The 14,008-nt window shown below is 31.2% G+C and overlaps 1 protein-coding gene across 5 annotated transcripts; it reads right to left on the minus strand.

The window, feature by feature from the left end:
• Positions 1-288: 288 nt before the first annotated feature.
• Positions 289-13,361, minus strand: LOC111716515 (G-protein coupled receptor Mth2). 5 transcript variants are annotated; one of them, XM_023491995.1, is made up of 13 exons: positions 13,221-13,361; positions 9,767-9,851; positions 7,959-8,002; positions 7,181-7,270; positions 6,554-6,608; positions 6,084-6,125; positions 5,216-5,306; positions 3,629-3,704; positions 2,982-3,012; positions 2,863-2,912; positions 1,389-1,469; positions 1,066-1,101; positions 289-412 (listed from the first exon to the last, which is right to left on the minus strand). In XM_023491995.1, exons 1-13 carry the CDS (start codon positions 13,247-13,249, stop codon positions 349-351), a joined length of 774 nt encoding a protein of 257 aa, XP_023347763.1. In that variant the 5' UTR covers positions 13,250-13,361; the 3' UTR covers positions 289-348. The 5 variants fall into 5 exon arrangements, with proteins under 5 accessions (XP_023347763.1, XP_023347761.1, XP_023347762.1 ...); XM_023491993.1 differs by having other exon boundaries at positions 289-417; XM_023491994.1 differs by having other exon boundaries at positions 1,383-1,469.
• Between the last annotated feature and the right edge of the window lie 647 nt (positions 13,362-14,008).

Below are 14,008 nucleotides of genomic sequence, written 5' to 3' on the forward strand. Positions count from 1 at the left end.
TTCCATAACAACTAATGATTAGTTCCTGTAGAATTTTGTTTACATTTTTTGTCGACTTTGCGCTCAAACTCAGGTTTAACAGGTCTTTAAAAAGTTTTAGATGTCTCAAATGATTCCTAAAGAATTTGTCCACCACACTGCATACTCAGTTTAACTACCTAACATAGCCGGTCTGTCCCTTTAATGCCACATTGTTTCAAGTAGATATCCCATGAAAACAGGATGCAAACAACTTTGAAAGCCCGACCCAAAAGAATGTAATTGTAATAATTCAAATTTTCGGNGGGATTAAGGGTGAGAATGGGGGGATGAAATAATTATAGATAATCCTCTTGGTTAGATGTAGATCTAATTGAACCAGCGGTCTGTTGTTGCTGGTTTCTGAAGAAGACCTTTAATCTCAGCTGGTCTCCTCCTCTCAACAATCAATCATTCACTTTACACCGTGCAGTGTGTCTATTTGATGTTGATATAAAGCTAATAGTTAATTGGAATAAATTAATCATAAAAGTCGTTTTTTTTCAAAATTTGATAGGGCCAATTAAACAAATAGACAGACAAAAATCTTGCTAGATAGCAGAGGCGGATACAATTACAGAGGACGCGGGGGCCATAAAATTAGCTTTTACTTAAAAGGTGAAACACAATGTTTTTTCATGTTTTAAACTAAAGGATATTTTTTATTCTAGTTTGTACCGGACAATTTTTTTTAATTTGTTAAAATTTTAACCGTCAAAAGCTATTCTTGAACATTTGCTTAAATTATGTTATTATATACTATGCACTACGCCTCTTTTTCAAAATTGTAAGAAAATGTTTTTTTTACTTTTCAATTTAAAACTTTTTATTTGCTTATAATTCAAGAAAAGCTTATACAAGCAGTCTGTACTTACATTACGAGCAAATATCATTTTACAATTTAATTTTGCGCGCATTTTTATAGATTCGCACTTTAACGCAGGATTATTATTGAGATATTCCGCATGTGCTCCACCATTCTTCATTGATATTTCAATGAAAAATTGAATATTTTTTTATTTTTGTTTTAAACAATTAATTGGTTGCCTAGTGTCTCTTGTTTGATGAACACTGTCTTTATCCCTAAATCAAAAAATATAAATGTTCGAATATTTTGTCATTTATAAAAAAAAGAGTTTTTTTCATTTTCATCCAATAATGTATTTGTTTTCCAGGTACCCATGGGTTCCCTCAAAAATTGCCAGCCCATTCGGTCCAGCTGTTTGGCCAGCTATAGCTAACATATATACAAACAAATAGATATATATGCGCGAAGAACTTTATTATATAGAAGAAGATTAGCAGACTATTGTAATGAATGAAATATGTAAATAATCTCTTTAAGTGTACATAGACCAATATACCTGTACCATTGAACTGTATCCTTGGTAGATGTAGTTAAAGTTGACCCTCTAGACAGCTGGGAGTTATGCTGCAGGCGAGTACGCACTCTATTTACATATATAAAGTATGTTTGTTTGTTTGTATGCCCGATCATAACTCAGGAACCCGTCAACCAATTTGCCTCCAATTTGATTGGAGAACTCTGTAAAACCACGGGAATGTTCTTAGCTAGGTTTAACAGTTCTAAACTCACTCTTAAAACGAAAGATTTATTTCTAGGTAAGTACAGTTTCCAGTGTAAGCTGGGTTTCCATGCTAGTTTTATTATACTAGGATTTTGAATTGTGGCTCTATCAAATAAATAAAATTTAAAATAATATAAAAAAAGGTTCGCGGATTTCATCAATTTTTGCGGATTTTGAAAATTGCACGAAAATCTAATGTTTGTGGAAACAAACTCTGATCATCCATATTCCATAACCTTCCCCTGGGGTCATGTATGTTGCCTCAAAAATGTTGGACCCGATAAGATCGTATCAGTTGTTTGTACGTTTACATGATTCCAATTATAACTTCTGTTTCTGTACAATTTATAAAAAGAACAAAAATGTTTTGAATTTCTAGTGTTTAACCGGATAAATTTTCTATTCTCATATTTGTGCTTAAAATAAAGACTAGAGGAGCTACGAGGTCCAAAAGTCGTAACAATATTGTCACATTAATTTGACCTTCCTTCCTTTGCTGTTCCAGTGTCCAGATACTAGCTAGGTAACCTTCCTTCCTTTGCTGTTCCAGTGTCCAGATACTAGCTAGGTAACCTTCCTTCCTTAGCTGTTCCAGTGTCCAGATACTAGCTAGGTAACCTTCCTTCCTTTGTCTGGAGGCTAATTTTTCTTTAAAAAATTCCACTCAATTTAGAACTTGTAAACCCCAGCTAAGAACATTCCCCGTGGTTCTACCAAGTTCCCCAATAAAAATTTGAGTCAAATCGGTCCAGGGGTTCATGTAAGTTATGAGCGGACATTCAAACATTATTATTTTCAACTTTTACATACGTTATTATGTTGTGTCAAATGTTTTTAATATATCTGATATAGATGTATCTGAGATTAAAACATTTTGGGGTTTAAATATGGTCTACAAAATGTTTTCAATTCATTTAAATGTTTTAAAATGGATTTTTTAATTGAGTGTGCACTGCGCCCCCATATTTACATTATAGAAGAAAACGAAATTAAACCAAATTGATTTTTAATTTATAATACTTTGAAAGTTTCTTTTAATCTTCCTAAAAATCAGCAACAAAAAATAATGTTTTGAAGAAGAATGAAAATAGTAATTTGATATATAGCTTATGAAAGAATGAGAAAAAGAAATTCAAATGGCTCCGTACTTTTATGCACAAATTAAAAAATTATTTTTGAAAATATATTTTTGGCTTTTTAAGAAATAAATAAAAATATCTAAAAAAAATGTTTATATATTTTACAATTGATTTACCTCGTAACAGTTTTCTTTTTGCAAACCAGAACAAGAAAGACAAGAACTCCCTGAAAAAAAAAATTAGATATCTACTGAAATTTTAATTTTAGACATATTTTATCTTAAAATTGACTTACCGTAAAGAGGTTTGCACAATCAATGACTACCCTATTATAAAAAAAAACTAATAAAAAATGTTGGCAAATTTTAGAATTAGAATACATTGTAGATAGGAGAAAAGATAAAGGTCATCAAAGTCTAAGTATTTAATTTACTTTGATGGAATAAATGTGTTTTGAAAAATAAAGCAAACACTATTTTCAAATTAAACTGAGAGTAAAGTGTTAAGGTATTAAAACTGTTAAATAATGCATTTCCCGGCAATTTCCTAGCAAAAGATAAATAAATAATAGAATATTGAGTGTACTATACACTGTACACTATCTAGTATCTAGGCTATCTACATATGTTTTTATGCCGTGCAAACTTAAGAATGTTACCAGGCTTTGGCTTAACATTTTTCATGTCTAACAAAACCAGTTATTTTCAAACTATATTTCATTTTTTAGCTTTAATTTAGGAGCAGTAATCTGCAAACCCATATAGGACTTTTGGGTCAAAATGTCTTTATAGTGAAGAATTATACATTACATAAGTCGTAGACGTGAATTCTATATTTAGCAAATGCATATGCTCTGCAAGAAAGATCCAATTAGGTATTAAAAATGTTGTATCAATCAATATGTTGGTCCTATTAAAGATGAATAAAGTTTTTTTATTATTCCTGTAATAGAAGGAGGCATCAGGGCCCATAACATGGGTTAGAGAATGTGATAGCAGTTCTCCCAGCCAAGGAATTCCTGAAATAATGTTTAAACTACAGTGATATACAGAAAACTCTTAAATAGGAAGACGACTTAATATCAACACTTAAATACATTTGATGCAGTAACAAAGCAAACTTTTTTACAAAACACTTACTGAATCACTATTTAAGAGAAATGGATCTGTTTACACTGCATGACTGTCCTCCTTACTAAATCACTAATTAAGAGAAATGGATCTGTTTACACTGCAGGACTGTCCTCCTTACTAAATCACTAATTAAGAGAAATGGATCTGTTTACACTGCAGGACTGTCCTCCTTACTAAATCACTAATTAAGAGAAATGGATCTGTTTACACTGCAGGACTGTCCTCCTTACTAAATCACTAATTAAGAGAAATGGATCTGTTTACACTGCAGGACTGTCCTCCTTACTAAATCACTAATTAAGAGAAATGGATCTGTTTACACTGCAGGCCTGTCCTCGTAATTTCAAGTAACTCTCTGTTTAAAGAGGACAATGCCCTCTAAACCTTTATCTGTTCAAAACTGTCGATGATATGGTCGGGTTTTTTTCATCCTGAAAGGTGGTTGGTCCTAGTATGATTATCAAATGTTTCTGTAGCAAAAATCCGCAAGACACTAACCACGGGAATCCAAAACTGTCAAATTTAAAAACACTTTATTCATTCTTAATTATACAAGTCGCTTCTAAGGGTATCGTTGTAAATTGGAAAAGCTTGTAATGACATTTATAGTCCTTTTAAACTGAGGAATAAGAAGAATATGGGATTTACAAATAGAGGGAGGCGTAAAAACTGTTCCATGGATCAATTGATTTCTGAGAAATAAACAGTGTATATTTGATAAAAGAGATTTTAAAAAGTTGTATTTTGGGACTGAATAAACATCCTTCCTATTAATCTATATAAACACGAGCTAGATATGCAACTTTTGTACAAACTATTCACTGTCTGTCTGTTTAGACTTTTCAGACGAAAGTCAAATGAAAATACTGTAATATTATGAATATTCATTTTCTTGAAATTTTGGCTTTTACGCACAGTTTGATTTTTGCGCTTTGTCAGCAAACTTTCACTTTCTGTGAAAAGAGGTTTTCTTTATATGTTTTGATAACAAAACGTTTCTGAGACTCCATTAATGTTTTTGACACTCCATCAACGTTTTCTGAGACTCCATTAACGTTTTCTGAGACTCCATTAACGTTTTCTGAGACTCCATTAAAACGTTTTCTGAGACTCCATTAACGTTTTCTGAGACTCCATTAACGTTTTCTGAGACTCCATTAATGTTTTTTGAGACTCCATTAATGTTTTTGACATTCCATCAACGTTTTCTGAGACTCCTCAAGGCGCGGCGTGCGCGTCAAATTTGTTTTTTTCAAATTTGAGTTTCGAAAACTGGCCTCGCGGATTTTTCCAAGCAGTGTTACGCAGTTTTTTTCAGTTACAGACGGCAAATAGTACATTAGTTTAAAATAAAATTTTAAAATTTTAAAAATAAAAAAGTTAAAAATGTACTGACCCATAATAAAGAAGAGTTTCACCACGATGAGGAAGTTTCCCTTGTTTTCTCCGGTTTTAGTGATATAAGAAGATTTACGCCAATGATCAACCTCAACACAATTAAAATCTTACAGGAACTGTAGACGTAATTTCAAGTGACCCTTTAAATGTGCTTTTATTTTTTACCGAAAATTTAAAGCCTTCGTTCGCACGAATAGGATATTGCGTAAATTGTAAACTTGAGTTTTTATGACACTCAGTTTTCAGATGGTAACATGGGGATCTCACGATGTGTCGTCGATGAACAGCCATGGTTTAAAGGGGTACGGTTGTGAATAGGACAGGCCACTGTTAATAATAATTGGTCTCTTGAAATCACTTTAGCTAGATTTCACAAACATTTTCACAAAGGTATTATAAAAATATTCATTTAGGTTTCAATTCAGAGACCGAATTTAATGATTTGCCAGAAGGCGATGAACAACCCACCACCGGTTCAAATCCTGAATCCACCGATGTTTACGCTTCAATTAATTACTAATAAATACTCATAAATCTTTAACTTTGAATAGGAGATTCAGGATTTGAACCGGCAATATGTAGTTCAGCAACCCCTTCAATTCAAGTTTGGTCCTGGAAATCCGAAAGGTTTTCAATCTTCTGAAGTTCCGCCAAAATTCAAATATTAAATAATATTATCAAAATTCAATTACAAAATTCAACTACAAAATTCAACTACAAAAGCCTTTAATGAATGTGAATTACTTAAAATTAAGGAAACAGTCAGTCCAATTGGTTTCATTTTCCAAAATCAAATTATAATTTGATTATGTTAAATCAAAAATAGATTTGATGATTTTCTGATAAAGGTATTCAAATCTAATTACCAGAAAGTAAACAGTAATTAGGAAGAAAATAATGTTGGTGATCTTAGAGTATTAAGTACGATAACATTTTAAAAGCATAATATAAAATTTAAACTTTTTATTTTTTATTTTGCTTTTTAAGAAGATTTTTCGACGTACAATTTATTAAGCTTGATTCTGTTGTCTAAAAAAATTTGAAATTTACGTCTGATTCTTTTTGTAAAGAATATAAATTTAAACCTAATTTTTTTTTCAATTCAAATTTTTATGGTGAATTATTCTGTTCGAGTTAATTAAAATTCTAATTCTTTATAAAAGTAATTAAGCTCCTGTCTCTAAGAATATTTAAAACATAATTTTATGTTTGAAATCTGCAGTCTTTCAAAAAATAATTAAAGCTAAAATTTTTTCATATTTTGAAATAAAAATAAATGTTTTTTTGTTTTTGTGTTAAATAAATATTTTAAATTGTGTTATGTACAAAAATATTCCTGAAGTACAAGCAGGATACCCTGGAAGTACATGAATTCAGCTGTCTTGAAGAAACTGTACAACAAAAAATTAAAATCTTGTTTTAATCTCAAATTCGGTTTTCCGATTAAAATCTACAGATTAACTTTAGTAGGCTACGCTGTTTTAAACATAAATGTATAATATTTATGTTACTACAGCGATAACCAGAAAACTCTGGAATAGGAAGACGACTTTAAGAATCAAGTTTTAACTTTAAAAATTTTAATAACCATGAAAAATGGCAATTGTGCAGTGTAAACAGACCCATTTCACAAAAAAGTCATTTTATAAGTGTCTGGTAATCACTGTACGATCGTATTCATGTTCAACTAATGACCACTTCTTCAATTTCATGAAACATCAATGTTCTTTTAAATATATAATTGATAAAATAACTAGAATGCGCTTTCAAGATCTTTTATTTAAATGGTGTTTTTAATTTTGCTAATTTTCATTCATTAATATGGTCTCAAAAATGCAATAAATAACCCCAATTCAATTTTTTCGTGAACAATTACAATAAATATTTTGAAAAATCGGAAACCTGTTTCTAAAAATACTTCAAAAGATTTTAGATAAAAATCAAAACTGATTAGAATTTGTTCCTTGAAGCGCCCATCATTTCTCCACGTGGAGTTCCAATAAAACATTGTGCTACTCCCATATCCGGTCTAATCCAAGAACAGGAACCATATCTATATATATATATATATATATATATATCATATATAGTAAACACAGATTATTTTTCTATTTTATTGGTGTACAAATTGTTTCGTATTTTAATCACTCCTCGGTAGCATGAGTTAGATTTTAAAATTCGGTGTTAATGTTGCTTCAAACTTCGCAGCGTAAAACAATAGATGTTAGTTCCAGATTTTTTGAAAATATATTTGGGTTTTGGGCACGGGCAGCCGTAGTACATTTGAATTTCCGAGCCGGGTCAACCTTTCCGGTCCTAGTTTGTACTGTACCTAGCTCTTTGGACAGGACCAGCCGGTGCAACAAGGTTGACGCGGTCATACTTTAGGTTGAATTTACTTTTACTAAAGAGTTAGGGGTGCGTGGGTGGACCCTCTTCCGTTCTAACGATAAAAATAACTATCAAAATCAATTTTAAAAAAAAACTTTGTCAAAAAAAAATTGGTTGTCAAATGAAAAAAGAGAAACAAACTCAGATTATGATATGAAAAATGGGAGTGGGAGTCGATCTCATTAACGAACTTTTACGGAAATTGGGGGGGGGGGGCTGTTTAAAAAGGTGTATTTAAACATTTTAAAGATTTTTTTTATACAGAGGTATTTGGAGAGAAAAGGCTCGCTCACAAAAGACTTTTTAAAAGGCGCGACGCGCCCTGATTTATCAAGCCTATTGATTCCTACCTGTCTATCTCAGCTATGATTATACAGAGAACAACTGGTAAACCCTAAAGTAAACCCTATTTGAGTTTCTATCACAAACACTGATTTTCTAATTCTTATATCTTTGCAACCCGATGTCGTGGACTTTAGATATTTTAAATTTATAGTCCTGCAGTTAGATCAAATTACCAAAGATTTGCACCATCAGGTTGCAAAGATGTAGGAATTATAAAACTCAATTTCTTTGCGAAACCAATATTTTTCTGAACCATATGTAAGGAAATAAAAAGTATATTTTTGATGTTTAGAATTCCAAGAAGAATCTAAATAAAATCTGCTTTTTTATCTATGTTTATTTTTTAATCTTGCATTAATTGTTTTGTAGAATTTGACATTCAATGTTAAATGAGGTCTCTACAAAATCGTTCAAAATAAAACGTTGAGTTAGTGGCAAAAACTGATTTTACGAGGAAAACCAAAAAGGACGGATTTTGATATGAAAACATGTTTAAAACAGATTTTGATGAACAAATTGTCAAATATCTTTTTAAAACATGTTTATAAGAAAAAACTTTATTTTGCTCTAAAATTTAACAGTTTTTGGACAAATCAGAAACAAAACATATAGACTCAATTTTGTTAAACCATGTCTGTTGAAAAAAAAAACTAAATAAATTTTAAAAAAATCGGGGGGTAATATATTTTGTCTGAAAAAATGTCGATATTCATCATTTTCGAAATTGCTCAAATTTAAACAGGAACAGTATAATAGAGCAATAGCTAACATATAAAATTTATATAAAAAGTGGGCGCAAAGCGCTTTAAAAATTCATGATAAAGGTTTGATTTGTGTGTAAAGAAAGTTCATGATAAAGGTTTGACCTGTGCGTAAAGAAAGTTCATAATAAAGGTTTGACCTGTGCGTAAAGAAAGTTCATGATAAATGTTTGACCTGTGCGTAAAGATAGTTCATGATAAAGGTTTGACTTGTGCGTAAAGAAAGTAATAAATGTTTGACCTGTGCATAAAGAAAGTTCATGATATGTTTGACCTGTGCATAAAGAAAGTTCATTATAAATGTTTGACCTGTGCATAAAGAAAGTTCATAATAAATGTTTGACCTGTGTATAAAGAAAGTTCATTATAAATGTTTGACTTGTGCGTAAAGAAAGTTCATGATAAATGTTTGACCTGTGCGTAAAGAAAGTTCATGATAAAGGTTTGACCTGTGCGTAAAGAAAGTTTATTATAAATGTTTGACCTGTGCATAAAGAAAGTTCATAATAAATGTTTGACCTGTGCATAAAGAAAGTTCATTATAAATGTTTGACCTGTGCGTAAAGAAAGTTCATTATAAATGTTTGACCTGTGCGTAAAGAAAGTTCATTATAAATGTTTGACCTGTGCGTAAAGATAGTTCATGATAAATGTTTGACCTGTGCGTAAAGAAAGTTCATTATAAATGTTTGACCTGTGCGTAAAGATAGTTCATGATAAATGTTTGACCTGTTCGTAAAGATAGTTCATGATAAATGTTTGACCTGTGCGTAAAGAAAGTTCATTATAAATGTTTGACCTGTGCGTAAAGAAAGTTCATTATAAATGTTTGACCTGTGCGTAAAGATAGTTCATGATAAATGTTTGACGGTTTGACCTGTGCGTAAAGATAGTTCATGATAAATGTTTGACCTGTGCGTAAAGAAAGTTCATGATAAATGTTTGACCTGTGCGTAAAGAAAGTTTATTATTAATGTTTGACCTGTGCGTAAAGATAGTTCATGATAAATGTTTGACCTGTGCGTAAAGAAAGTTCATTATAAATGTTTGACCTGTGCGTAAAGAAAGTTCATGATAAATCTCTTCTTCTCGTTATCTGTCTGTGTTGATAGGATAGAGCTGAACTTGAAGCAAATACTAAACCATTTATCTCTTATTTTTATATTTTTTACAGACATAAAACATGGCGGTTAAGTTAAGGCCCAACTAAAATTTACGTAATTTCAAGTGCCTTTTCCTCGATAAACTTGTATTTCCGATTCACAGTGGCACCTTAGAAGCTTTGTTATGACCAAAAAAGAATCATATATAATATGATTATTAAACCAACGATAGCAAACCTAAATCAAAGCATTTTAAAACGTAGTCTGTCTTTTTTGTGCTCACGAAAATCCTTAGGTCGTCCCTTAATTTTGATGTTTTGTGAACACCCTGTGTTACGCGAGCCATGCTGCGTGTATAAAGTCTGCTTGTCACCCCTGTGTATTTCTGAGTTCTCCCTGAAGATCTGTACGGAATGTATTGTGAAAGAACTAGTTTTAGGAACTGTTTACAGACTGACTACGCAGGCGCAAGATTTCTCGCGGAGTAGTGAATAATTTATATCAGTATATGTTTATTCGTCTTGCAAGTTTTAACTATGTTCAGAATTCTGGGATCACTGTGGTAACTATTTTTATATATACTTATGCTTATCGTTTTGATTATAGTATGATTGATATTTATATATGTGTTTGTTGGTTCCTAGCCACAGTTTTTTAATGCCTGAGTGAATTATTTGTTGTATTCGTATGATTTATCACTCAAAGCTTTTTCTGTGGGTTTATTAAACTTATTTAGATTGAAGGCTCAGAGAAATAAACGTTCGGAACCTTACTATCATCCTTTTATTATGAAGAGCGTTGAGAGAAGGGAGTCTTACGATCCGGTCCTGAGAAATACCACACGGTATATATATTAGGTCTTTAGGGAAATCGCTAAGTAGCGAAACACCCTGTTTTATATCTTAAAGGAACTGAGTCTTTGTAACAAAATTAAGTATCCTAATGCCTATTTCTCATGTTGTAAGCATTTCATTTTAGTTTCTGAATTCATAGTTTGAAATATCTAAGTTTGTGGCAAAGACTTAATTCCTTTTGAATTTTTCATTTGACCGTGCTTTTTTTCTCCTTTAATTGGAACGTTTAAAGATTGGCATCGTATTGTTCATTTTTAGCCTGTAACGTTTTATGGTCCATTTTTAGCCTGTAACGTTTTATGGTTCCTTTTAAACCTGTAACGTTTTAAGGTTCATTTTAAACCTGTAACGTTTTATGGTTCATTTTAAACCTGTAACGTTTTATAGTTTCTTTATAACCTATTACGTTAAATGGTTCGTTTTTAACCTGTAACGATTTATGGTTCCTTAATAAACCTGTAACGTTTTATGGTTTGTTTTAATCTGTAACGTTTTATGGTCCGTTTATAACCTGTAACGTTTTATGGTCCGTTTTAAACATGCAATGTTTTTTTTAAGAGCCTTCTATTAATCTGGGATGTTTATTTTAATATTGCAAAATTGTAATTTTCAAAAGTTTAATTAGGCCAAAAAATTTGACTGAAGCGATTTTAAAAACGACGATTGGTAAAATCTTTTTTTTACAACATTTGTGAAAAATGCAACTTAGTTTTGACAAAACCCGAATATTTATCTGTTAAGAATACCGAACATATTAATAATAACAAAACCTTTTATTATATCACATAAGACTGGAACAAATAGAAGGATCTGTGGATAAATATTTACTTTGGTTAATATTATATATAAACTCGACATCAACACAAAAATTATCATTGAAAAATTGTTCTGCAAAAAAGTTTGCGATAAATAGGTTGTTTCTAAGATATTAGTGCCCTTATTATTCATCCAAAATATTTTACAGTGAACACAACGGCATTTGCACAATTGCAAAGTATAAAAACTTTGTAGGGAATTAAATTTTAATCTATAAAATAATTGGAGATTATTCTCAACAGTTTAGATGTAAAATGTTAAAGAAAAAACATTGCAAACATCAGGGATATCATTGAAGGATACTATAGGTTTAGTTTTGGTAATTAATAGAATTGTTTTTGAATAATTGAAACCCCACTTCAAGTTATGTTTTTGAGTTTGTTTTGTTGTTGAATAAAATAATATATCTTTTCTTTTTCAACCCATTGCAGAATCCAATGGGTTGTTACCATCTTTTAGTGGAAAACAAGCAATGAAATAAAATATAAAATGTCTCTGAAACATATTTTAACACGTTACCAATTGTTTTAAGACATCAAAGAAATAAAGTTTGTATTCCTCTTTAACGTTTAAAGTATAATTTGATAATGGACGACTAAAACATTGAGATATTTTGCAATTTTTTTGAGTCTACAGTAAAACCTTTGGTACAGGGTGTCCCAATAAACATGGGACACCCTGATAATTAATGAATAAAAAGGAGGCTATCAAATAAAGACTGTATATATGTCTTATGAGCTTTCGTAAATGTAGTCTGCCTTCTTTTTTCAAAATATTTCAAAGATTTTGATTTTAGTTAATTAGAATCTGGACACATTTATTAATATTTCCGTTAATTTTAACGGTGCAATAATGTTAGACCACATTTTGGAATTCCCAAATTTAAATTATGGACTGTTTAAACTGAAATACTACAAAAATGTGTTGACATGATACCTCCATGCAGAATAAAGACGTTATAGAAGGTGTCACTTATTTCCAATGTTATCGGTACACTGTGTTTAAAATAACCCAGACAGAATTAAGCTTTAACGACGACTTAAGACTCTTAAAGCATTGATTATAATAGCTTGCTTAATTTGGTCTGACAGCTAGAAGAAAGTCCTTGAATGAATGAATAAAAAAATCAAAGAAAGAAACAAATTAAAGGGACTGTAAGCGAAATTTCAAGTGACCCTAAATGCAAAGATTCAAAAAATTTACCTTTATCTTATCAGTAATATGGAAGCTATTGTCGTTTTACTAGGTTTAAAAGTACTTAAATCAGACGATTCCTATACTTTTCCTGCAGTACAAATGCGCGAGTTTACAAAAGTTATTGAAATTATAAACATTGATATCTAATTCATATTAAATCAGATAAAGTTTTTTAATGTGCTGTTGTGATTAGGACATTGCCAAGGTCATTTGAAATTACGCTTACAGTTCCTTTAAAAGTTGCGTGAACCATTCACAGTGAAACCCTTAATAACGAATACATCGGAAGAATTTATCAAATGTCGTCTTGACAATTTTTCAATGAGTTTTATACTATATTTCGTAAATTTCAGTATTTGCGAAAATAAATAAATAGCCATGAATATGCAGGAACAGTTTTAAAGAGTTCCATATAATCATTTAGTTTAAAAAACTAAATATCTTCAACATTCCATTATTAGAAAGTGAAGAATACGACATTTGATGAATTCTTTCGAATTACTAAACAATCCCTTTAATCTTGAGATAAATGTTTCCTGGCTGCCATAGCGTTGATCCAGAACATAAAGGAGAAGAAGAAGTACAGCGTTAGGTAGCCCAATAGAATACAGGGTACAGAGAGTACAGACAGTACACCGCTGAGATTCCTGTAAATTATAATCAAATACAGGGTTAGGTAGCCCAATAGAATACAGGGTACAGAGAGTACAGACAGTACACCGATAAGATTCCTGTACATTATAAACAAACGCAGGGTTAGCTGTCCAGTTAGTATACACAAAGGTCTGGCTAGAGTTACGTTAACGAATGAAATGTTTGAAAAGAATAATTAAGGTATTTGATTCATAGCCTAAACTAAAATTAACAAAAGAATTTGAAAAAGTACTTTCCCTATTTTCCCTGAATACACCCGGCCCGGTACAGCTAGTACAGTATAACGCTAGGCCACTATAGTTCAGCCAGTCTAATTCTGTTTCATTAACATTTCAAGCTATTCATCAACTGTCATGTTTCGTGGAACACCCTGTATCACACCTAATATTTCATACCTAATTTTTCCCGTTGTAGTGTGATAAAGTTACTTTACAGCAGGGTGGTAAAGTAACCTTATCGACCTGCTATTAAACAAGTAAAATTGAATAAAACTATATGCATGTTATTGTAATTGGTATATCATGCATGCTAAAAGTTTTTGCTGTGGTTTTTACTTTTTATATTTTGTTTTCCATCAAAGTAAAAACTGTCCGCACTTAATATACCCATAAGGGGGGGGGGAGGATCATATACTATATTTGGACCTACTTTCACTCATTGGATTTCCACA

This window comes from Eurytemora carolleeae, unplaced genomic scaffold (genome assembly GCF_000591075.1).
Source record: "Eurytemora carolleeae unplaced genomic scaffold, Eaff_2.0 scaffold2097, whole genome shotgun sequence".
Classification (NCBI taxonomy): domain Eukaryota; kingdom Metazoa; phylum Arthropoda; class Copepoda; order Calanoida; family Temoridae; genus Eurytemora; species Eurytemora carolleeae.